We start from the raw sequence: 26,784 nt of genomic DNA, 5'->3' as shown, positions 1-26,784 counted from the left end.
GCCCTCCTCTCCTCTCCCACCTCCCAGCCCTCTCTCAAGCCAGGCTGTATCTTCCCCCGAAGAGCAGCTACAAGCAAGCCATTATCATCCTTCCTTCTTCTGCAGACAGGAGGAGATGAATGTGCACTTGGAAAGCCATCAGTATGGCTTGCAGCATATGAACAGCCTCCCTGATGCACTTTGAACCCATTCCTCCTGCATTTGTTTGTCTTGCAGATAAAACTTCACAGCAGTGTTTGGAGAAAAGTCTAATGAGGGACCACTGTTTGCATAACAAAGCAAGGCTTCCTCTTCAAATGTTCAACCTTCATTAAGCATAATTTATATTCCAGCTAATCTTTGGAAGAGGGTAAAATATGGAGCCAAAGTTTGTTTTTACATAGTTTGGAGTAATGCATTGTTTGTTTTAAGTGGTCAGTTGCAATTGATAGTTGATTTAAATTCGACATAATGATGATTTGTGATGGCTGCGTGTTGTCTAGGGGAGTGTTGTGTCATTGACTGCCATGGCTTTAGCACTCTACTGCGTCAGTTACTGAATTAAAGGATAACACCAAATGGATGGTTTCCCAGTTCTGCAGATATTTCAGCACATCCACAAGGAAAGAAAAACTGTGAATTTGTAAAATAAAGGGTTTTTTTTTTTCCCTCAGACTCATGTAGGCTTGATAAAATAGTGCAGTGAACAGCAGTTTGCTTCTCCTGCACCAGTCCACCAACACGGGACCCTTTTGAAGGTCACTAGGTCCCTGCCGTGAGTAGCTTTCAGGGTGATAAGGGAACCAGCCATTTGTAAAGGTTCCTCAACACTGCTGGGAGTCCTGGCGACATGAAGTGATTTGCTGCCTAGAAAGCAAACAGGTATAGCTGAATGCCTAAATGCCATTACAGGCCAGTGTGTAAGGCATATTAATTTCTCAGCACTCAGACTTTGTTCATATCATAGGCACAGAAAAAGTATCTGATCCTGTTGAATCTTCACTGCAGTTTTGCCTCCCTGCCTGTGTGTAAGATACACTCCATTGCTGCAATATATTTCACTTACTGCCTTCCAGGTTTATTAAATGACGAGAAATGACTGGTAACATTTATCTTGTGTGTACTCCTTGCTGAGGCTTACCCCTTTCTGCAAGTTTACATAGTAATGACGGGTGTTTGAGAACACCCTTCACCCTACCATGAAAAGTGTGACCTAAGTTGTATGTATGGACAGCACTGGGGTGTGCTGCATCCTTTCAACTCAAGGGAGTAGGGTTTTCAGAAATCTTGTTGGGATGTTGAGTGGGTCAGCACTGGGGTGCCCAGCCTCAGGCTCCTGAGGCAGCTGGCCATGCTGTCATCTAAAACTCTAAAACGCCTGATGGACTGAGTGGTGGGTTTCCATGTTGCATTCCTTAATGCTGAGATACCTCCAACTGCAAAGCTCAGGATCCTCATCTTTTTTTGGTTCATCACACCCATGATCTACCCATGATTCTTTTTAAAGGCAGCACCAACCTTTAGCACATATATTTATTTATTCATTTATTTATTTTATTGTTTTTCAGGAAAAAATGCTGTAAGGGTTATAAGTTTGTTCTCGGACAGTGCATCCCTGAAGGTATGTGATTTCACTGTTGTTACCCCCTCTTTCCCCATGCATTTGTCTTTCCCCATTTACCCTGTTCTCCACACTGCCAGTTTGGAAGAGCATGCTGATATAATCACAGGCTCATCCGTATCTCATGTGTCAGTGGAACTTGTTGGGAAAATAAAAAGATCAGCATCTTCCAAAAGTTTCACTTAGCATGCCAAGCCTTGATCCTTCCCTAAGTACACATGACTGCACAGATCTTGCACCATGACCTGCTGCAGAGGGACACATTCTGCTCTCAGCTACATACATGGGAGCACTCTGTGCACCCAGGAGCACACCCTTCCTGGCTGATGGTTTTCCCCATGCACCCCTTGGATGTAGCACAGTCAGTTTGGCTTGTAAGTGCACAGAGGGTGGGTGACTATGTGAATTAGTCCTGCCTTTGGTTACATATTTCACAAAGACATCAGTGAGGGGAAAGTGTCATCAAACAGTATGTCTCTTCCACCCGCTCTGCTGGTCCTGGGTATGGCTTCATTGTCACAGGGGCAGAAGGACACAGAGAATTTACTGAGGATAGTTCATGCAGTAGTGAAAAGGGAATAATCCTCTTGGCAGAGGGGAGCTGCCTCTACGCTTTGCAAAAGCCGTAATGGGGTCTCAATGCTCAGAGGCTGCTGCAATGAGATCTCATTTAGGAAAAGGCTGAGCTCTGCCTGCCTTAATTTTGTGGGAGGCCTCTGTTGGGTCTACCCAGACGATGGCTTCACATCAGCAGTAGCAATGTGAGTTCTTCAGTCGCTCCCATTGCTTTTTCCAATTTGGATGAAACTGGCTCTGAAGTTACAGGAGCAGAGGAACTCCCTAGCAGAAGCAAATGGTCAGAGACAGCAAGCCAAAAAACCTTGTTTACTCCAAAAAGCAGGTTAAAAAGTTGGTTTATGGTGACATCCTTCTATTTGATGACATATGGAAAGTCTTCAGTTGACCTGAGAGTGTCTCGTTTGGGCTGATGATGTTTTGAAAAGAAAAGTGGCAAATTAACATACTGGAGGGAGTCAGCTGATTTTTGAATTACAGCCTCCAGCCGACAGGGATTATAACCCAAACTCTGCTCCTGCTGCTTTTTAAAAAATGTGCATTTTCTTTGCTGCTGGCTAGAAACAGTAGAACACTGGTTGCAAAAGAAAAAGAAGAAAAAGAAAAAAAAATAACCTACATCTTCTTGAGAGAGAAATTGTGCATTTTCTACTTCTTTGTGAAGAAACAGCCCACGGTGCCAGCCCGAGCCTCGGGGAGCTGGGTAGGGTTTGAGTGAAATTGATGCTCACAAGGAGTTCCTCATCCCATGGTTTTGCAGTGAGTTTTGTCTTTGTGTCTATGGCATGAGATGACAGCTCCAGTACGAGACAGACACTTGGAGGAGGCAGATGTGCTGTAATGTACAAGGTGGTTGTGTGCACGGGGAGCAGAAGCCCTGAATCCTTTTGGGGTGGAAAGAAGCCAGGACTCCACAGTCTGGCCTCCAGCTTTCCTATGGATTGTAACAATTTTATATGCTATTTGCTAAATGTGATGGATACAGCAACAGAAGTAATAGGAGCAAAAGTAAAATTATAACCATGGCAATATATTATTTTAGGCTTCTAATTTTCATCTCCTGAGGTTTTAGGTGATTATGAAAGCAGCTTTTATTATGTACCCACTGACTTTGCTTCGCTTAACCCTGTCTATTAACTGCATCTCAGTAACCTGAGAGTTTCCGCCACTAATTGAATTTCTCTGCTGACTGTGGCTTCTCTCCCTTTGTATCTCCATTCCCCCTTTTTCAGCTCAATCTATATTTTGCCTTGAACTTCAGAGACCACAGCAATCGCTGTAACATCTGAGACAATCTGGCCACTGGTATGGGGACAAAAAATATGACTCAGAGAAGCACTCATTTCACTTTGTTACAAGACATCACTTGGCTCTTCACACATTGTTTTGGCATAATCTTGACAGAGTAGCTGTATGAAATGCGTATCTTGACACAGGCACACAAATGCAATACAGATGTGAGTTCATTACAGCACATCTGCACCTTTTAATCCCGTACTGGCAAGTCAAACCCATGAGAAGTAGTTCCAGCCCTGTCTTCTCTGTGATTTAGCAATGGCAGCAGGGAGCAGGGTTGGGAGAGGGACAGAGCGTCCCTTGTCCACCCTCAGGAGGAACCAATGTCCTTCTTGGGCAGCTGTTACTTAAAAAGATTCTTTCCCCAAGGCTTTGTGTCTTTGTCCACATCCATCTTTGGTTTCTGTCCTGTTATTTCTCATCTGCCCTTGAAAAGCAACAGAAATCAGTGCAGTCCAGTATGAGTCCATGTCCCCAGCTTCTGCATTTCATTTGCTTTGGACTCACATTCTTGCTCTGGGTTTTGGCTGCAAGGAGCAGGGAGCAAAGATCCTCAGGAAACATTGAGGGGAGTTTGCTTTTTGTGCCTGATTCCCCCCATAACATCTTTCTACTCCACCTGAGCAGTGAAGCAGGTTCTCCTGAATGATCTCCTCCTTCTTTGCTTTGGAGACTCAGCTACAACTAGGTCCTGTCTCGTGGTGTCACCGAGAGTAAAGCAGGGACAGATGTAGTCTGAAACAGCTTCTTTTGGAGAGCACTCTCCCTGTCGCTGGTTTGTTACTTGAGTTTCTTGGCTGTGCATTAATCCAGAGCAAAACACTCTGTGCCAGGCAAACACTAATAAGATCTGCTGTTTCCTCACTAAGGCTGTTTCAGAGATTTCCTTAGCACATACAACTTTCCATGCTGCGTTGTCATTCCTGAGTTCACTGAAATATACATAGAGACATTTGTTATTCTGCTTCAGCTTTTTGTATTTTCCTAAAGTCTGGAACAGCCTGCTCCTCGCTGTGTGGCTTTGATTCATCATCAAACCACATTTCTTAGGCTGGGCTGGTGGACAAGGGGCTTGAACGTGGGAGGGCATGTGCATCCCTGGTTCTGCAGAGCACACGGAGGCGGTGCAGCAGCTTTTGCCCATCTCATCCCAGTTGTGAGGACTGCTCCTGAGGGACTCATGCTACTGGTGACCAAAGCCCTGGGGATGCGCAGCTCTGTGACATGGGACCTGCCCACAACTGTTGTGTGATTTGAGATGACTGTGTGGGAACCACTAGCAGGGAGATTTCCACCTGCTGGAGCCTTCCCTTGCTTTGTATGAAAGCAAATGAAGCAATAGTCTTGATGGAGTTCTGCTAAGGTGGATGTGAAAACCATGTTTAGAGACTAGCTACATGAAATACGGCAAAATAGAGACAATGAAAAGGAACTGGTGTTGTTTAGTCTAGGGAAAAGGAGGTTGAGGGGAGTTGTGATAATAGTTTTTAGGTATGTGAAAACTTGCTGCAAGGGGGATAGCGAACTGTTCCTCATGACCAAGAAGAAGAGGATAAAAATAATGGGCTTAAATGGCTCTAAGGGGAGTTTGGATTAGATATGTGTAAAAAGCTTTCTGTCTGCAAGGATATTTAGTCTTGGGAATAGACTGCATGGTGGGGAATTTTCATCCCTGAGGGATTTCTAGGTGCGGGTTAGATTAATGTCTATTAGGAAAGGTTTATGCAGAGCTAATCCTGCTTGTAGTAAGAGATGTTTTTTTATGATTTTATTAGGGCACATCTATTCATGGAGGCACAGGGAGGACAGAGCTTGTTTTGCCTCCACTCTGAATAGTCTAGACGTGGCACAGGCCAAATCCAGCATCTGTGTGGGCACACTGGCTAAGGAATAGGCATGGTCACATCAGTGCTGTGCATACTGGCCTGTTCTCCATCTGATTTTATTTCAGTGGAAAATGAAAATTGCAACTGTGCCCAGGAAAAACACCACTAATGCTTTATATCTGGGACTATTTAGTAGTGCCAAATGTAACAGGAGTTTACAGTCCCAGCATCACCTAAAAAGCCTGAACTAGCCCCCAGGCTGTCTATGTTCGAAGGCAAGGGCCAGGTTTTAGTTCCACGCTTGTGCAAGAAGGCTCTGTACTGTTTGACCCTGGTTACTGCTGGGAGTCCTGGCACTGCTGCTCACCACCACAGCACTGTGAGCAGACTTCAAGGCTGAAAGTCAACACAGTTGTGAAGTAAGCAGGAAAGAAAGGATGCCTGCCATTCAAAAGGTGACAAGCACAAGGGAGGAAATGCTTGGCACCATTACAATAGTATCTTTTGGTCTAAGCGGCTCTGGTGTGACATATAGCAACTTCTTAAGTCTCGTTTGGTGCTTTTCTGTACCTTTGCACACTGTCACTTTCACCCCCAGTGCTACACACGTGCTTTATATACTTTGAACAGCCAATGTGGCTTCACTTGCTTTACCATCTATTAGTTCTTTTTAATTATTTGAAAAAACCTTCATACCTAGAGATGTCTGCTAGTTATTAGTATGAGTCAGTAATGATTTTGGCGTTTAATTACTTTATAGTGTGTATATGGAAACACTGTGCATTGCTGGGAATTCAGTTGAAACATTTAGGTTTGGTTTAGATGTGTTTGGTCCGTAGCATGGACGGGATATTTCTGTTGTGCCCCCCCCCCCAGTACCTAATACACCAGCTGTGTGCAGGATGATGCTCCACTGAAATGATCACAGGAACTGCCACTTGCTTTGGCATACAACCCAACCTTCAGGAGGGTTTGCCTAAGCTGGTTTTGAGACTAGGTGCTGCTTCAGCTCCTGTCTTCCCCTAGCGAATGTTCCCCGTGGCACTGCGAAGCCCTTGTATCCACAGCCAGGGGCTGCCCATCTCCCCCAAATCCCTGCCACCAGCCTGACACCAGGGGCCAAATCCAGCCCATGGCAGGGCAGGGGTGCAGGTCAGACCCTGTTTTGGTCTGGTGTCCATTCCCTGGCCTTCGGTTTTGCTGCCACATAGCAGTGAAATCAGAAACAGATTCACCCTCCCTCAGGTTTCAGTGACTTCAGTCTTTTGGGACTTCAATGACAAGCTCGGCTAGTGACGTTCCATACCCTAATCTGCACATTGCTATCATTAAAAGTGATGATGGTTTTGTAACAATGTGTTCTTTCCTAGAAGGGGTATATCTGGCTGTGAACAATTACTGTGTGATTTTAATTAACTTTTCCTTGTAATATGCCTTCTGCCTGGATTTGGCAGATAGCCTGTTCCATGATAGTCTGCAGAAGTAATGTTGCTATCAGCACATAAAAAATCTGTGAAGGAAACAGCAATTTAATATTTCTTTGAAAAGAATTCTTAAATTCTGCAAACTGGGAAAGTGACCCTTACTTAAAATCCAGGTTTAAGAAATAGTCTAACTACTGTAAAGCTGTGATTAGCAATTACAATTTTACTTACATCTCATGCATGTTTTATTCCTATGTTCCTTCCACCCTTAAAAACAATGTAACTCAACTCTACTAATAGCAGAGATGTGAAATATTTGCTGTCAAAGTTTCATCCAGCTACTGCCACTGGTATTTTTCCTAACCCCATTTTTCCCTATCTAGACTACGATGTCTGCGCTGAAGCTCCCTGTGAACAGCAGTGCACAGATAACTTTGGGCGAGTCCTATGCACTTGCTATCCTGGGTACCGCTATGACCGGGAGAGGCACAGGAACAGAGAGAAGCCTTATTGCCTGGGTAGGTAGAAGTGTGTGTTGAGCTTATCACTGCTTAATGATGTATCCTGCTTTGTCAGGGCCTCCAGGAGACAGTTTATTTCTGAAACCTTTCTTATTCTCATTACTATTACTAAGAGAAATATGTTTTTTAACTATGTTAAGGATTGATTCCCAGATCTAAGAGATCTAAATCCCCCTGAAATTATTAGGAGGTAGTACATAAAACGAGACATACATACCCAAACATTTCAAAGTGTTGGGATGATACAATTTTCCCTTTATTAATTCCTCCTGCAGGTTTTGAGCCATATTTGGGGTTTTGGCCTGAGATGAGGGACAGGATTCTAACAGTAACCCTCAAAGTACTATAACCAGGCCTCATTATGAAAATAAATCCTTGGGGTTTGATTCAGATGGCCAGCATCTACTTCAGGAGTCGTCATTTACATGTGGTCTTTGTGTGGCTAGTCCTGCCCTGCCCTGTCCTGGACTGTTTGCTGGGCCAGGGAGCCAAGGTTTGCAGGACTGAGCTTTGCTTGTGAGCTCTTCAAAGCAGAGAAATGGTCAAGCAATGTTCACCACTAAAATGACAGGTATGTTAATAATACTGCAGTTCGCACAGAGCTCCAGCCCGAAGCACTGGAGGTGCTGAAATGACTCATTTACTTAACCACAAAATCTCCTGGTACCTCTAAAGGAAGTCTTTTGTTGTATTTGCGGTCTGAAACCTCTGGCTTCAGAGCATTTTGAACTCTTGCTCCTCTCCAGATATCGACGAGTGTGCCATGAGCAATGGGACGCTGTGCTCTCAGATCTGTGTCAACACCATGGGCAGCTACAGGTGTGAGTGTCACGAAGGCTACACCCGGGAGGAGGATGGAAAGACGTGCACCAAAGGAGATAAAGGTATATGCTAGTGGGGGTTTATGGTCCTGGGCCAAAGGGCCACCTAAAAGGTTGATCTGTCATAAAGAGGAACTGCTCCCTGCACTGCACTTGGAGCTGGGAGTCTGAAGCTGGGATGTAGCTGATGGTCCTGGAGAGCCCAGGTTGTTCATTGAGCACCTGAGAACCTGTGGAGCAGTCCTGCCACACACTTTTCTCCTACCCATTTCATAAGCTGCACAAACACAGCAGTACATCAGTAGTCACATCCATAAAGAAACTGCACAAGTACATTGAAGGATGTAGAAAGCATCTTCCCAGAGAGGCACAGTGACTGAACGGTGAAACTTGCCATTACAGCATCAGTTAGACCATTTCTGCTGGATCCACCTGCTGAAAGCCGTATTTTCTCCCATACCAACCTGGATTATACTTAGAGCTCAGAAGATGGGGAGGTGTGGGGGGAATATTCCAGATGATGACCCTTATAAGCCTTCATTGATGTCATCTGTTAATTTAATTATTTTCAGTAACCTTAATTTGTATATATACACCCACATCTGAGATTAGCAAATGGCCCTGGGTTGGGTGGTTGTGCCTCTGGGCACTTGGAGGGTCAGAAAAGGTGTGCCTGGGAATCTTGCACACTTTTCAAGCATCACTTAAATCAATTGCTAAATTCTGCTGACCTGCAATGAGTCTGTGTGTCTCATGACTGTGGTCAGATTTTTTTCCTTTTTAAAAACGAAAATAATATGTGATGGGAAGCAGGTAAAAGTGAGGGCTTGTTCTTGCTTTTTACTGTTGTTTTCCAAGTATGTAAGTATGCTGTGTATAAATTATTTTAAAGTTTTTGATCTCATCCCAGCTATTAAATTACAGCATTTAAAGTACTGCAGATTAAATACTGATATGGCAATTTAAAAAGAAAAGAAGAAGAGAACAACCTGGGGGGGTGGGGGGGGCGGGGGGGGGGGGGGCAGGGGAACTATTTTGATGAATGGCGACTTACAATAAGTTCATCAATTAATTGCCTGAACACAGTATGTTTGGGTGCACCAAATCCCACTGGATGGCAAGAACAATTTGTAATTTTCATTTTCCTCTGAAAATGTGTAACTGGAGCCACTCCATTAACTTTCATTGTTTCTTGCAAATTTCAGATTGGTTGGGTTTTTTCCCTTGTAAGTGTCCAGGGGGGTCATAAAGGAAAGAGACATAACCTATATAATCCCCTTGCAAATAGTTTTTTGGTTAACTTTTCCTCAGGCTAGTTCAAATTTCCTGACAGAGTAATGTCCAAAGCGTTCAGGATAACCAACCATTCAGAATATTCAAGGCTGTGGGAATAATTTTAATATTTGAAAGCACCAATTTTACATTGAATGTACATGGCACATAAAAATGTCAGCTCCAGTAGTTAATCTGGAATTAAATACCCACCATCGCTCATGACATTTCCCAAATCAGCTGTGTGAAGCGGAGCAGGACACTTTCTGCTCTGTGACCCTGTGGTACTCCATGTTGTTACTAATTGCCAGACTTCTGGTGCAAATGAAAGTGGAGTTAGCCATCGCAATTTCACAGAGTATTTCCTTTAAAAAATTTGTATCCGTAACCCATCCCAAGGAAAAGGATTCCGGCCGGCTGTAGCGAGGCACCACCGCGTGGTCAGCCCCAGCCCTGCACTGTCCCACACGGCACCGCATCCACGCCGGAGCGGCTTCCTAACAAACGGATTATTTGCTTTTCTTACTAGCTGGAACACTTAAATTTTATTTTAAAATTTAATGTGAGAAACATGAAAATCATGTATCTGTCTCCAGCCCAAAGCATGCTGTACATTTCCCGGGAGATACTATACATGTTTTCATCCTGCCGTGCCTCAAAGCTGCAATCCAGGCACTTCTTTGCCTCTGTAAGTGGGCTTGACTGAGAGCTTCGCATTTGTTAGTGGGCATAAGAACAGGGAGATTTTTTCCCACATCCGCGATCATGTTGCATTTGACAGAGACAATACAGTTACCCGTGCAGAAGTAGGCAAATGAAACCTTCTCAGCAGGCTGAGCCCAGATAATACAACACAGATGATCAACTCAACTGTCTCCATGCAAAGACTGCCTGCGGCACAGCTCCCTGCAGAGCTCTCCCCCGCCAGCATCTCCTCCTCTTCCAGCATCAGCAAGACAGTCTTCCAGCACATGCAAAGAAAACACATCGCTCCCCCAAGCAGATCTCTTATCGATAGGTGCCACGGGCTCACCGGTGCCTTGCCGAGATGAAAGGACCCCCTGTCAGGAACAGCAACATCATGCATGAGCTAGACATCATGCTTTGGAAAACCTTCATAAAATGGGGCTGGTTTAAGCCTTCTCTGAAATCATTTTAGTTTCCTGGAAACAATGGAAGCAGGCTATATAAGTGCCTTGCTCAGCACAGGCCAAACTGACCCTGGTAGGTGACCTCTATTTCTGTACCATGCGTGGGTGGCTCCATCTAATTGCTTCCTGCCCCCTCTGGCCTGTCCTAGGTGGCTTCTGGCTTTATCCATGCTTTATTCTGGCTTTATTTGTAGTTTGGTCCTGATACAGAATCGGATGTGGGTAGAGCAAATGTTTGATGGATGACTCCTTCCCCGGGCAACTCATCACCTCTGTCTGGTATGAGTTAGGGGGATTCCACCTCTCTCCCGGGACACAGTTCATGCTTGCTTATATGACGCTGTTGGACTTCTTCCTCTGACAAGTCAATCCAAATGGATTTGCAGAAATCTCACTGGTATGATGTTTCCCAAACATTAGCTGACACCACTGCCCCCCAGCATTCATCTCCATGGATTGTTACAGCCCTGTTCTATCTATAGTTGTCAGCCCCGTGTGCCCCATCCTTCTGGAAGGTAAATTGGATTTTATAATGAAACATGAGGCCAAATTCACCGCTTCTTAATCTGCATGTAATTCCACTGATTCTAGTGGGATTGCAATAGGTTTCAAATAGCAGAGGCTCTGGCAATTTCTCCCTATGACTGTATGTTGCTTTCAGCAACATTTCTTAACACAATATGAAGGAACAAAGTTGGTAAGATAGCTATTAAAAGGAATTTTGGTTAAGACTAGTACCAAGTCCAAACTCTACTGGAGTTTGGAAAAAAAGGCATTTTTTTCTAATGGCTCAATATATGTGCATCTGTACATCCTACACAGGTCCGAAAATGGACATGTCAAAACACTGATGTTTTTTAAAGGAAGCTGAAAAATTAAGGGAGCCACAATACTGGTTTGTGGTCAAAAGAAAACTTACCTTACAGAAATATCAAGAGGTGTCTTGATTACAGCGTATCAATTCCTTGTTAAGGGAAAAAAGGCCTGCATTGTGCAGTCTTTAATCTATCAGAGAAAGGTTTATGGGTAAAGAGGCTTTGCAAGGAGTCAAAGGCAAAATGAATAACATTAGAAATACAGCAGTGACAAAGGAAACCAGCAGGTGCTGTGTATTTGAGTATCTTCACACAAAGGCTGGAGTCCCTCTGGGAGGTGGTGTGGCCAGATAGCCTTGGAGCCGTAGATGCGATTTGGTGAAGATCTGTTATATGTTGTGTAGAGTTCATCAGCAAACCCCAAGTGGTACCTTTCGGCCTTAAATCTTGAGCCACCTGAACACTGTGCAGAAAGCTGTTCAGGGATTATCAATCCATGTGCTATCAGGAAGGGCTGGAAAGCTCACACAGCAGTGTGCTTACTGCCATAAAAGCATTAAATAAATGGACTGCAGCTGTGGGAGCAGGCAGTTGATGAATGGGGTAAACTCCCAAGATTTTGCCTCCTAATTTTCTGATCAGTTCAGTGCTAATACCAGTCTTAATGCTGCTGGTCATTCCAGAACCTTGCCCTTACCGCCCTCTCCTACCTGACCTAGGAGATAAGAGAAATAAATCTTCACCTTCTAAAAGCAAGCACACCTGATGTGGCATTATAGCCAATGGACTAAATGTACTGAAAATGTGGTTTTCCTGAATTTGTGCATTGGTGGCCCATAAATGACCATCTGATGGATGTAATATTCCTTACTGGACCCTGAAAACATTTGAAGTCAAGTACCATATAACGTCTTTAGTATTAGAAACTTCTGTTTTTATTTAAAATTATGCAGATGTTTTCAAAATCAATACAAATTTCTGAAAAGATGAAGGACTTCAAAGATTGTGTCCAAGTAAGAAGTATAACACAATAGGTAAGCGCATTGTAGTTGATCCTTTTTGAAGATTTTTAAGATTTGCTGACTTTAACCAGGAGCACCTGCAGGGTTTTTCCATTACAGGACATGTTTTGAAAGGTCAGTGTTCAAACATGGACAATAACCCTTCCAGGTAACATTGTACAAGGCCACACACCATATGCAGAGCCTCAATACACTTTATGTTTCTCAACAGCTGTATGTTGAAGGAAAAAAGCTCACCTAGAGCCAGGATGTGTCACCCTCTGTTTCAGAAACCACATTTCTCTTTAAGTGGACATGTGTTGAAACAACGCTTGTTTGTTTGTGACGCAGAAGTGCTTCACTGTGTATGGGACTGGGAAAAAGGACAAAATTAACACTTGCAATATCTCTTACAGTTTGAATTATTTAATGGATTCTTGAAAAGATCCCATTCGTGCATAGTATCAACAGGTGTGACCATTTCTCTCGTGTGGATTTAAATCCCTGTCATTAATCTCAATCCCCGTCTCCGCTCAGGCTGATTCCATCACGTGGAGGAATACTCAGCAATGATAGAATGCAGTTTGTGCAAAGTGAATGAAATGACCATATTGTGAGGTACTTTACTATAATTTATAGCATATGAAAATTTGCCCTTCAGGGGACTGTAAATCAGTTCAGATCTACAGGGTTAGTCTACCCTAAACACAAAGATAAAAGAAGGGGTGTAGACTTTTCCAGGTATTAAAAATAAATAAATAATTTGCAGACTGTTAACTGGAAACAGCTGCTTTAAAAATGAGCTCAGAGCTGTCCCTGCAAAGTTTCTTAGCCTTACACAGCAATTCACAGTCAAAGTATTAACAATGGCAAGATGCTCTCCTCTTTCACAGTCTGGGGAAACATAACCTTCAGGTTGCTTTTGCAATCGCTTTATGGACTTCTTCTCTTTGTATCTTTATACCTGTATTTGAAACTGCTTTCTTTCAGCTGCACTTCCTGAGAAATCTGAAAATGTGGCAAAATTGGGGACGTGCTGTGCCTCTTGTAAGGAATTTCATCAAATAAAGCAGACAGTTTTACAACTGAAGCAAAAGGTATGAACACTGATCAGCCATGTCTTTACCAGACCTGCATGTTTTGTGACAACTGAGGTTAAATTTAAGTGTTTGGAGCTGTCACTGCCGTGTGGCTCTCGTGCCCATAAAGATCATGGCAATATATTTCAAAGTCATGTTGGAATGGCATCTCTTCCATATGCTTCTGTGTTGCTTGCAAGCAGATTGCTAACCAAGCTCGTGAAGCTGTGTTACCAGGCTTGTGGTAACAGTGTCTGGCAAACACCCATCCCAGTCTGAGCCTAGGTTTCTTGGCAATCTCCTCTGGCCTCAGCTTTTCATTCATTCTGAATGCACAGGATTTTGGACTTGATCCACCTTTAGTATAAGCAAGTGCAAGACATGCTGCAGATGCGGGAACATGGGAGAACATGATTTTGCATTAATGGGGTGCTGATACAGGGTTCATGCCAAGTAGGAGGTGTGTGGCTAAGGAAAAACATCACTAGCTCTGATTCTTTAGAAAAGAAAACCCCTCATCCCCAGCCTTTTTTGTTTCCACCTGTATCCTTACAAGTAAAGAATAATGCACTTAACTTCCCATGGCCTTTAATTGCTCCTGTATTTGGAGCAATTTTTTTGCATTTGAGTAGGATGCAAACACTTCTGCATTTGGGTAGGATTGAAATAAGCCAGAGACCCAGCCTTGAATTTGGAGAGCCAAGTGCCAGGATGCAGGTGTAATACTTTTTCTAGTCACACCTCTGTTGAACATTCAGGTTCTTTCAAATTGAATTGCCCTGCAGGAATGTTCTCAGCAACTCATGTTTACAGGCATTAATTATTTCACCCGGAGTGCTCACTGAATTGCACTGTGCCTGAACACAATTTGGTGTATTCACTTGTTGCATTTAATGGTTTTCATGCAGTGTAATTTAGATTAGGAAGAAAGAAATCTGCTTCACTAAAATGAAATACACTGAGGATGAAGATACTGTTTATCTCAAAAATCTCACTGTGTTATGTTTTTCTTCTAAATCGGCATGAGGACAAATGTGAAAGTGACAGGATTTCATGTGTGATGGAAATTCTGCTTTTCAAAAAAACAGTAGCAGACAGGTGAAAAAAGGATCCGTGCTTTTGAGTAGCTGTTGACCAGCTGCAGTCCATGATGCTGACCAGGCTCACGCTGACCTCCCAGGGAGGGATCTGGAGTCACACTGTTGGCCATGTTGTTTGCTGCAAGAATTGATGGATACCAATAGCCCGAATTAACAGAAAGTTTTCTGGGTCTAACTTACCCTGTTAGATGCCTGTGTTCAAAACACTCCTGGAAAACTAAGACCATCAATACCTGTCACTGTGGGCACTTGTGCAGTAGCTGTGGCCATACTAAGCAGCTCACTCTTGTCTCATAGCTAATTTAGGCTGTCATGGGGCTTGTAATTGGGCTGTCAATTTTCCCCAAGTATCTTCCTACTGGGACTTGATCTACTTGGCATCCTCAGAGGGAGCCCACTGGGTTGGTTCTGCCTCACACAGGCAGAGCTGGAAGAGATGGTCCCCTGATACCCTCAGCTTTTTTTACCCCACAGAAAGGAGAGCTTTTGTCCATGCTGAGAGAAGAACCGGCCTCATGCTGCTTCTCTGCCCACGGAGGCATGAACTGTTCACTCACCGCTCCCCAATGGCCAAGTTTTTCTGGGAAGGACGTATCTCAATACCTGTGGTTGAAGCTGTTCTGTTTTGTGCAGAAAAATTTGTTTCTGTCTGCCAGAGAGACAGTTTATGGGAATGAGTCTTCAGTCTTGTGGTTAAAGCTTTCAGATTTTATGAACTTTGTGCAAAACTACATTTAGTAGAAGAGCCTGTGAAGGACCCAATCCAGCGAACCCTACCACTGTGAACTGGGGTATGCTTCTGGAAGTGGGACGTATGGTTTTGTGCATCCTTACAAAAGGACAAGGATAAACTCAAGTTCTGCTACCTCTGGTGGTGGCACCAGTACTTTTTTGGAGGATTGCAAGAGCCATTCCAGATCCAGGACAAAGTAGGTCTAGGATCAAGAACAGAAAGTCAGCTTGCATGGTCAGCCAGTGGAGTGCACTGTCCCAATATACTAAGGGGTTGTGGGCAGTACTGTGTTGATGTCAGACCTTGCTGGAAAGAAGAAGACTGGAAAGCTGAAAAACTGGGGGAAAGATTTCTGATATGCTGACACACAGCCAGAAATTTTTAAAAAATCAAGTAAGCAAGATCCTACTGCACAGATGTGTTTAAACATCTTAATTAGAAAGACATGTTCCACATCACTCCTATCAAGCACTGTTACAGTCACCTAAACCACAGATCTGCTAGAAACTACCCAAAACTCCAGACGCAGTATGAAACACAGCATATGGAAGTCTTGTTTCTAGTACTGTCTTTCTTTAGAATTCACCCTTGCTAATACTTGCATGCACATGGAAAAAAAATTGTTATCTAAGGGTCATTAAGATTTGGAGCTGCGGATGGAGAAAGCCAAGGTCACTCTGGATCATGATCCTGGTTCAGTTAAAAGGTGAAATAGAAATGGGCTAGTGAGTATATCCAATCCCTAAGAGGATGTGAGTCAACATCAAAAACACATGGTTTGGCCCCAGTGTACATAACAACCATTTTCTGGCCAGAAGATATCAAAGAGCAGTGAGCTAGACCAGAGCCTGCGTATTTTGGCACGCCTAGTGTATGCCTCAAGTCCAGCTGACTCAGTGGGGAAGCATGTGTAGATGTTTTCACAGCAGCTATGTGATTTTTTTACTTTTTTTTTTAACTTACTAAGTTGTTACAACAGCCTTGCTGGCAGGAACAAGTCAATATTTAAGCAACAGAAAAGAACACACTTCCAGATCCTTTTCCTGATGCATCTCCACCACTAAATGCACCTTTTTACTCAAGCCTGGCCATCTGCAATATAACCAGAAGAGTATTCATGGCAGAGACAATATACTAAGTGACATCTATTTATCAGCTGGGATAGCAATAGATCCCCAAAATAGAATCTGGTCAGAAATTTAAGTACAAACTCTAAAGAGGACATCAATTAATCTGTCACTCAACAATGGCCACCCCTAAGGAGAAACACTCACTGATGACACTGGAAATATTCTCACAAAAGCTGCTCAAAACATACAACACTCTCAGGTAGTCACTGGATTTAACTGTGTGTCTTGGTGTTAGCGTGGCAGCGCTGGCTCTGCAGAGCCCTTGGTTGATTTGCATCACACGGTGGAAGTTCTGCAGCGTGATGGTCCTTGTAACACTCCTGTTCATGTCCAGCCAGAACGCTGCTCTGGACAGGGTGGACGCACCTTCAGGACACAAAACTTAGCAGTGTGCTGACCAGAGCTGGCCGGTGGACCTCCCCATGGTGGTCCCTGGCCAACATGGCTATGAAAGCCCCTAGCTATTAAATTTTCCTCTTCAGCCCCAGGGGTAAGGTGCTGTGACCCTTGGGAGTAGTCCTTTATCTTCAGCAGTTCCATGCTTTTGGTCTGTGCTGCAATGGCTGGGATGTTGCCTGAGAAAGCTGCAGGGTCATTGGTAAACAAAGCAGATGTTTCTCTTTGGAAAACCAGTGACAGCCCACCCCTGAGCAGTAGGTGTGCTGGATCCCCATGTGAGCAGATTCATAGGAGTAAGCACATAAGAAACATACTCTGGGGCTTTTGTGAAGTGCTGACTGCATCCAGCCACTGATTTCTGTGGGAGCAGAGTGAAACTACCAAATTCTTGTAAGACTTACATCATGTCACTTAATTTGCCTTTCATACAGTCATCTTGTCTTTGGAACAGCAGTGCTCTCTGAAACCTGAGTCACAAATGACTGATAAATCCTTGTATTCCTGTCATCACATTTTGAATTCCAGTATGAAAAAATCAAGCTGGTGTTTTGGAAATGCCAGCAGGGACTGTCTCAGCATTTCTAACTTTTTTCTCTAACTTTTTTTTTGCTTCCTTCGGAACTGTTGTGTGCACCCAACCCCAAACTGCAAGCAGCACTGGCTGCCCTTAAAGGGCAGTTCTTAAGTAATATCCTGTTTGACAAAAGAAATTTGCCCAGTTATAGTATGTACTACAAGAAGTACATAGCGTTATTGTTTTTCTGTACGTTACAAATACTAGGTTTGCACTAAAGGCAGGCAGATATGGAAGTCTTGAGAACAGTCCAGTGCAGGGAATTCCAAATAGCTGATGAAAAACATTGTCAGATAGTAGGAGTCATTATGTATTTTATTTAATGTAGCTCTCCCATGCCAATGTTGCAGAATCCAGCATCGAATTATCTAGTGAGCCAAACACATTCAGGGAGCAACAAAGCTGACCCAGGGATAGATCTGCCCTGGTATTGCTGAAATAGCTCTTCAGTTCTGTTTGGCAGAGCAAAATTCCCAACTCTATATGCAGCCACACGCCGCTAATAAACTTCTTTCCTCCCTGCAGACCAACCTCCTGGCTTGTCATCTCCCTTCAGCTGCCCCTGGAGAGACTAAACATTTGCAGAATATGTCTAAATGTGTTTAGTTGCTAAATATATTCAATCTGGGCATATAAATGTTCCATGGATAATTAAGTACCTGATGTAATGGATAATGACATTTTAAACTACAGTGTGAAATTCTCCTTATAGTCTCACTTTACCTTTGCTGTCTTTATGCAGAGCTGATCCAGATACCTGCTGGGTTAAATAATGTGTTTACAGGGCCAGATCCACAAAGGATTTGGGACTCTTATTGAAACCTATAAAAAGTTGGTGACTTGTGCAGCAATGGAGAAAGTTTTCTGAACAAATGATGCCCTAAGAAAGGGCAGCAAATGAATGGAAAATAAAAATAAAAATAAAAAAGGAAAAAGAAGTTTCCTGAGAAGATCCAAGCAGTTACGAGACTTAAGTTCTCAATAACTTGTTGCTGTACCTTTCCTGAATTTCTCCTGCTCTCCATTTGGATTGACTTGCAATATTTTGGCAGTGACTTGAAAAGTGAGCAACCTCACATAGTAACACTTTTTTCTGATTATTTCAATGAAGGGTACGAGTAAACATTTTGTATTTATTTTCCTGAAGTATTTAAGTATGCTGTTTGTCCACGTGAAAGATTAACCAAGAATGTCATTTATCCAGATGAATGATGAAGGGCTTACAGTGATTTTTGGTTTTGGCAGGTTGCTCTGCTACCAAATAATGCTGCTGATCTTAGCAAGCAAATCACTGGTGAAAAAGTGCTTGCATCTAATGCATATATTCCTGGCCCCCCAGGCCAGCCTGGCCAACAAGGCCCTCCAGGTAAGATACAGACCAGAGGGATGCGAATGTGCAATAGTGCCATGAATTAAAATAATGAGCCTCAATCTTGCAGTGTGATAGGATTTCATGTGGCTCATTTTGTGGTTGTTATTATTATACTTGCATTTGTGCTAAAATTAAATACTTTCTGGTCATTATGGTCAGCCTCTGCCAACCGTCTAACATCATCCATTGTGTCTTAGTCTCCATGTGTTTCTTGGCGTGCAAGCTGTGTTTGTCCTGTATGTGTTAAATTTCTCTCTCTCCCTGGGATATCTCACCTGCTTCAGTTGTCATTTCCTGTATTTTAACTCTTACAATTTAACCCTAAAAGTCTTAAAACACTCTCCATTTCATTGCAGGAATACCTGTTGCTTTAGCTCACTGTCATTAGCAGAGCAGAAAATGTGCTTTCAGGTTTTGGAGGTTTGTGCCAACTGTTTTGTTTTGTCTTGGCTAGTTTTGCAAGGATTCAGTTGTTGGTTTCATGTTGTGTTCCAGATTCAAAAAGATCTGAAAAGAAAACTCCACTCACACCTTCTTTGCTAAGGCATAAGTTGAAACAATGAGAGAAGCAGAGTGTTCCTAAAGCTCTAACTTAAGCCAGACACCTCGCAACCAGCAGCCAATGACACTAAAAAATTTGCAGACCCTGGTGAATGCAGATCTAATTGTGGATTAGCAATAAACCCAAGGAATTTTAGCATTGCCCTGGATTTCAGGAAGATCCTTATATTGTACTAGCAGATACTCCTTACAAGGTTTGATTTACTCCCTACTGACGTGCACACACACAGACACACCGTTTATGCCCGCTTTGCTTTGGTTTTTGAGTCTTTATCTCATTTTCTCGGGGGACGGGTACCTCCAGCCCGCAGTACACCGTACGTCCAAGGACAATATGGTTGGAGACGCAGCCGCAGGCTCTGTGCCGGTCGGTGCAGCACCGCCCGGCCGCCCCCGAGGCACCGGCCCCGCGGGTCTCCCGCCGGTTTCCCCGTGGATGAGCTGTCCGAGGTGCTGCAGCACTGCCCGTCCCTCGGGCACCGTCCCCGCTCACCTCCCCTCCGCCCCGACGGCCGCCACGGGCCTCGGAGGGGTCCGAAGGGTTCATCGCTGAGCTTGATTCTGCTCCTTTCGTAAACCCTCACTGTGCGCAGTCTGTCTGCGGAATCCTTTGTACTCTCTGCCTTTCGTTTTCTACGTCTTTCACATGTCTTCAGCATGAAGAACCGTGCTTCCCCCTCTAATTGCAAAGCAGTTCAGTTAGTGACAGTTTAATGGTCTTTATTTTGTGCAAATGTTGTTACAGGTGCCTGATTTTTTTTGTTTTTCACACACTTTTCACAGTGATTCTCTTGAGCTAAACATATGTTTCCTAAAAACTAACATTCTCTGCTGAACCAGCAGCAACTGGAAAGGATATAAAGCAAAATGGAAGAAGAGAGCCTTTTTTGCCCCTAGCACTGGCTGCCATGCTGGGCAAAAGAGAGGTGCAGCCCACACTGAAAAGGGCTTGCTCCTGTGCCAGTCATGTAGATGCCTTCAACCCAATATTCCCACGAATTTTGAGGATTTCTTTTTGAGAGATGTTCGTAAAATGTGACTTGCTCTTCTCTTTGTGTGAAAATGACACATTTCTGCTTTTCTTTTCACTCCCAGTCTGTGTCCCTAACCACCTGGCAGTGGCAGTCTTGGCTTCTTTATATACACAAGGTTTAATTGCTCTGTGAACATCTCTTGTAGCTACTGTGACAAGGAGTAATGTTGTCTCAGATGACTGCTGTGTTGGTTGTGTTGTGGCTTTGGGTGTGTTAAGGCAACCAGTCAATTGGGTGGTTCAAAACATGGTCACTCCCTGCTGCTTGCACTGATGAAGTGTCCCAAAGGCTTCCCCTGGCAGGTAACCTTTGCTGTCAATTGCAGGGGCACCAGGACCAAAAGGGAGTCAAGGAGTTCCTGGGTCACCTGGACCTCCCGGACAGCCAGGCCCTCGTGGATCAATGGGACCTATGGGCCCATCTCCAGACATATCTCATATTAAGCAGGGCAGACGGGGCCCAGTGGTCAGTATTCTCATCTCCAGTCATGTATTGCACAATTGGCTTTAGCTCCAGAACTTCTCACATCCTTGTGAACACTTTCTTTTCTCTTTCAGGGCCCACCAGGAGCCCCAGGGAGAGATGGTAGCAAGGTGAGGAGAGGTACTGTTTTCCATAATGTGGGCACATGTATATGTGAAGTGCAGGCATGCTGGAGAGACCTTCTGCACACTTGTAGTCATACCCTTTTACCATCTCATTTCCTTTGCTAAGCTGAAAACATCTTGTTGTCCCATCCCTTCATGCTTTCCTTCTGGTGTTTTGTGCTTGCCATTCCTTAAGTCTTGCAAATAGTCCTGCCAGGCTATCTGTCAAGCAGCCTACTTTCCTTTCTCTGCAGCTCTTTTGGCTTTTCCATCAAGAAATATTGATGCTTTAGCCTATTTCATTAGACTGCTCACTCTTTTGTAAATTTACCCTGTTAACTGGTTTGCTTGTTACTGTCTAGGAGAAATATCAGAAGTGCCCAACTCTTCTTTAACTAGAATCAGCAGCAATTGCCTTGAATTTCTCCTTCACTTTCTTTTCTTTTTCTGAGCAAGCGTAAGCTGATGCTTCTTGATCTGGGGACATTAACTAAGGGAGTCTGCAGCTGCAAACTGTGGTGGTTTGGTTTTTTTTTTATTTCCATTAGTCACAGCAAACTAACTGAGGTGATATTGATTACAGGGGGAGCGAGGCGCACCAGGACCAAAGGGGATACCTGTAAGTATTGCTCACAGGAGGAATTTCCACAACAGAGTGATGTTGACTACTACACAGGTTAGCCAAAAGGATAAAAAAACTCTCCTGTGTCAAGAGCAGAGTGAAAAATACATGCACGGAAAATGTTATTGTAAAGAAAGTAATTACCTGCTTTTGTCCAAGTGTTTTTGCATGCACACCTCCTCCCCTGCTGGGTATGACACTGAAGGCAAAGTGCACCTCTGCCCTGCAACAGTGGTGGGCCATCCTCAGAAGGAAGTAGTATGAGATCTTATGCAGGGTGCTAGTTAGGACAGTTCAGCCGCCACTCCTACTTAGGAGTTTGATCCCTGGAACTTTTTAAAATCCTGCCCCTCATCTCTCTCTGGGATTTGGAAAGCTGTAGGCTTTGAGGAAGTCATCAGGTGAAAGATGAGTATTTACAGTCTGTTTTCAGGTGAAATTGTTTGAAGATTCTTTTCTTACAGTGTTTTCTTATTAGTGGAATGAATTTTTAAGAGTGTGTCCAGCAAGGTGTCCTCAGTACTGAACAGTGTACTTCACTGTTTGAAGTCAGCTAAAAAGAAATAATGATTTCCTAAAATCAGATAAAAACAGATGGATACTCTCTGCATTGTAATTTCCAAAATATTTAGTAAGTGATGGACAGCAGTGAGGTTACCCTATTGAAAAGATACCTTCCAAATACCAGCACGCTTGAGGAAAAAAATTAAATAAGTAATAATTATTGATTGATTAGTCATTCTGAGAATGTAATTTATATCAGTTTAATAAGAAGGAACAGAGGGAACCAAGATTTATCTCCTCTAGTCCCATGACATGTCAGGATACTCTTAGGAGGCAGGTATAGCAAAGGAATTAGTAAGTAACAACAGGGCTGCACATCTTGTAAATGTAGGATCTGTCTGCAAAAGCATTTGCCTTCTTTTGAAAATCGTTTCCTGAGCAAGTTGATTCAAAACCAGACTGATAACTTTCAGCAACTGATATGAAGCAGTATTATACCTGCAAAGTAACTACATCAACCTGTTTGAGAACTGTAAGAGCGAAGGGGAGTATTAATAATGACCATGCCTTGTAACTGCAGGGCCCACCAGGTTCATTTGATTTCCTATTGCTGATGATGGCAGACATCAGAAATGACATCGCTGAGCTGCAAGAGAGAGTGTTTGGACACAGGACTCATTCATCAACAGAGGAGTTTCCGTTACCTCAGGAATTTACAAACTATCATGACACAGTAGATTTTGGATCTGGAGAAGACTACAAACCACGAGCATCACCCAGAGACTCCAGGATACAGAAGGCAGCCCATCCTTAGCTACACCTGCTGAAAAATAGAGTCCCTTTAGAGTTCTTCAATATAAAAATGCACTGACAATGTTAAAATACATATATATATTATTTCCCAGTTTTCTCTCCACTTTTCCCCAACCATGCTGCCTGTACTGTAGCGTTCACGGTTCATGGTAGCCTCCTTGCAGTAATTCCATACTGTCAAGCCTGCACTGTGTGTTGTACCTAAACTATCAAGAAAACCTTCTTAGTGTATAATACAATTAATGCATGCTCTAGCTAATGGTGCAGACCACAGCATTTTGTCTGCCTACCTTGCATTTTGTGTCCAAATGACCCAGTACAAAAATTTTGCCAGGGGTAGAGGGGTAGCTGAACATCATCCCTGAATGAACTAATTGTAATAATGAAAATGTTGGTCCACAGTTGCTTTATACATGTAAAGATACTATACCAATGAACTCAAGACTCCAGCTACTGTCCCCAGGCTTAGGAGAGTGTTAAAAGCAGGTCCTTGTTTCACAGCAGAGGCCAGCTGTAAGTGAAATGTCTTCTATTATGCATCACCATAGCAGAAAAAGGCAAAAAAAAAAATATGGTGAAGAAGCGATACAAGGTCGCTGCTTCTTGATCTGGAAATTATTTGGCTTTGTGTTGCTAAAGTATCATTCAAAGAGAGTCAAAAAGATGCATTTGTCCTAAACTAACATTATTTTTCCCTTACCACCATTCTCCTGCTGCTCAGCATGAAGTCCAGTTGCCTTCCTCAACAGGTTCATGCTGGACGCCTTACACAAAGATGAGCAAGAGAAAAGGGGATGTATAAAGCAGGAAAACCAAGAATAAGTGAATTAAGTAGGGTTATTGGTAAGCACAGTATCAGTCCCAGCCCTGCAGAGCTGGATTCTGAGCTCCTGTAGGTGCATGTTTTCCTTGGTGAAATGCTGAAGACCAAGTGAAATTGAGACCAGAGAAAGGCTTCACATTTGAAGAGAGCTACCACCTGTTTTATTCCTCTGCTGCATGAGACTGACCTAAACCTCATTCACAGGACTGTAACACAGAGTTGCAGTGTATTAGGCTGCATATATGAGGAGTATGAGTAGGTGCAGAAGTGCACATGACAAAACATTTCCACTGGTACGAGGATGGCTAAGGTGAGGTACTGCACATGGGGATCTTGTATTTGTGAAGAGGGATGAAAGGGATCACCCTTTTTTTACACTGGAAGATCAGATGCACAAGTTGGACTGTACCTCACAGATGATGTATGTTACCATTTCTTTTGGATTACCACAGCTGCTGAGGACTTTGCCGTGCTTAGAAGATAAAAAGTATATCAAGCACAAAACTTCAATGTTGTATCTGTGTTGCTGCTGCTTCTACAGTATGTTTAGTGCTGGGTCACATCCATGTTACAAATGCAAAGAAAACAAACTTATTTTGCCATGTTTTTCAGGGCTTACATGTTCTAATAGAAAGAATACAGGTAAAAATATAAGCAGGCCCTTTTGAGATAACCCATAAAGGTTTGAATTCCCTTTCATATGCTCTGGGACGAAAGATAGTTGGTATAATCCCTATACCACCAGTACAGGTCATGTTGGATAAACAGCTGGCTGTCTAAACCTTTCATATCTTTTGTATATTATCTTAAGGGGATATGTTCGTTCCTGTAATTGTTTCCCAATTCCTTCCTATCACTATGCCACAAGCAAGGGCATTAGCTCTAAGAGCATGTTCTGTATTCCTCTTCATGTTATATGTATATCATTATTTACAAAGTAATGACTAAGTCACTGGGGTAGCTTAGAAAAAATGATAGCGCTCTGATCCTGTAGTCTTTGGGCTTCTCCTCTGGGAGAATCTGTCAGGAGCTGCAGATCCAAGTAGTCTGTGGTCTTTTGAACCATGTAATAAGGAAATCAGTGAGACTTGGGGAAGAAACTTGTCGCCAAAAGAGGGGTGGTCTTATATGCAACAGGCTGAAAGAAAGCTCTAAGACAGCATAAGCTGAGGCATTTACATCTTATTTTCTTAATGTCAAGCAGGCAACTAGGTATAAGTAACATTGTTCATGCATATGCAATTTTAAGTGAATTTTTTATATGTCAAATTTTATATTTCTAACTCTTGCAAATTATGTAACTCTTGCATACGTTTACCAGCACACCCCATTACCTGCTGTATTAGGTTGATTCCCACTATAGAATTAGTAGCTGCAGGGCTTTTGACCGTGAAATACTGAATAATGAATTAAAGGAGTCATTTCCTACACGCCATCTAAATTCTATTGCCCCCTGCCCACAAGATATGTTCTAAAAAAGGCACTTACTTCAGTTCTAAACTCTGCTTTCCAAATATAGACAAATACCAAATAAGAAGTTCCTACAATTTGACCATCAAATTCAGGGGTAGGTGACAATTGCCCTGCTGTGCATAAGTATCCAGGGAAGGGAAATTCCGTGATTGGACCAGAAAATTATATAAAGGACATGCTTCACTGTTAGTACAGAAAGATGTCCTATGGACTCATGAACATAAAATATGGCACATGTTTCCATGCCTTTCTGAATGGAAACCTTAAAAATTTCCCTTTCTGGAATCTGCATCATTTGTTTTCACAGCCTAGAGCTGGGTTTCCAACAGACAAGCTTACTCCATAAAAAAGGTGAAGGAAAGTGCTCCTTGGGTTTGTCCTTGTGCTTCACCCTCCTCTTTCCAGACTCCCTGCCCCAAAACTGTTTGCTGACTCCCAGCAACAAGGAGAGGACGCTATGGTAAAGGTAAGCTCACCTGACATAACACAGTAATTCCTCCAGCAGGGAGAATGCCTCTGAGCACAGCTGGCTGGGAAGGTTCAGCCTTCTGTCTGTGTCCGGCTAAGATCTTTGCATAGACCTTTCTCATTTTATTTCTGATTAACTGTATAATACCTTTCATAACACACACATTGTATCAGAAACATTTCATCAAGATACCTGGATAAACACATAAAGACACTCAGATAGAAAAGTGACACTTTCTTCAGCACACCCAATGTCTTATAAAGCTACAGCAGAGGAATCATTTCCAATCTTAAGCTTCGTTGCTGGGTAGCCCGGGAGATCATTACCTTGTAACTTATTTATTACTCTGTAGCTCCAAAAATAACACAACATCCTCCCCCCACCCCCCCACCCCCCCCAAGAATCCAGAATAAGAATATAGAAACATCTAGACTCATGTCTAGTGTCATTACTAGGCTCATGCACATGACAACTTTGTTTCATATAAATACTATGTGTAATTTTATTAGAAAGAAATACTATTTTGATGTTAAGACATCAAGTTATAAGCAGAAGGATAATAAAGAGTTTGTTATTTTATTAATGTTAGAAATATATTTAATGGAAACATTTGCAAGAGTGTGTGGTGATGGGAAAATGCTGATTGTTAGTGGGTTTAACAAAATCATGGGTTTTTTCAGCTTGGGAAACAATTTCTTTCAACACTGTGCCAAGTACATACATGATTATTCTTTCTTGAGAAGCTGGAATTCCTATATAGTCAGGCTAAATCAGGAAAAGGAGTGGAAAATTGATTGTAAATGGAATTAAGGTAATGGCCGGAGTTACTGTTGGCAGCACAGTTTCAGTAACGTTCTTCCTAGAAGTATTTCAGAGTTAATACACTAAGCCTGAGAGAAGCAACAAAAGATGGGGATGCGGTCTAAAAATTTTCTAATTTCATGTTAAAATCCGTATGTTTGTTCCTATTACACATTCCAATTACTATACTGTTCACTTTATTTATGTAAGTATATGAAATACTAAAATGTGTATAAGATGATAGTGATTTTATTATGTATTCATAATAACAAAGATATTTTTTCTTATGCTGTTCGTAGCTGCTTTTGTTACATGTCCTTTCTCTGAAATACAGAAATGTTGGCTGGAAGAAACCAATTGCAGGAAACCTCCACACACTGCCTTTGAGCATTTTTCTTGGAGCTGAG

General features: G+C 42.9%; 1 protein-coding gene across 1 annotated transcript in view; it reads left to right on the top strand.

The window, feature by feature from the left end:
- The window catches only part of CCBE1 (collagen and calcium binding EGF domains 1), a 102,134-nt gene extending 75,470 nt beyond the window's left edge, over positions 1-26,664 (top strand). Inside the window, exons 3-11 of the mRNA XM_080372595.1 lie at positions 1,548-1,600; positions 7,106-7,240; positions 7,990-8,127; positions 13,294-13,400; positions 18,564-18,684; positions 20,611-20,750; positions 20,843-20,878; positions 21,456-21,491; positions 22,579-26,664. Coding sequence (XP_080228721.1) covers positions 1,548-1,600; positions 7,106-7,240; positions 7,990-8,127; positions 13,294-13,400; positions 18,564-18,684; positions 20,611-20,750; positions 20,843-20,878; positions 21,456-21,491; positions 22,579-22,812 — 1,000 coding nt within the window. The 3' untranslated portion in view covers positions 22,813-26,664. The remainder of the gene's footprint in view (positions 1-1,547; positions 1,601-7,105; positions 7,241-7,989; positions 8,128-13,293; positions 13,401-18,563; positions 18,685-20,610; positions 20,751-20,842; positions 20,879-21,455; positions 21,492-22,578) is intronic.
- The last annotated feature ends 120 nt before the right edge of the window (positions 26,665-26,784 follow it).

The sequence above is a fragment of the Falco punctatus genome, assembly GCF_963210335.1.
Source record: "Falco punctatus genome assembly, chromosome: Z".
Lineage (NCBI taxonomy): Eukaryota > Metazoa > Chordata > Aves > Falconiformes > Falconidae > Falco > Falco punctatus.
The sequence above is the reverse complement of the archived record's forward strand: the minus strand, read 5'-3'. Positions and strand labels throughout refer to the sequence as shown.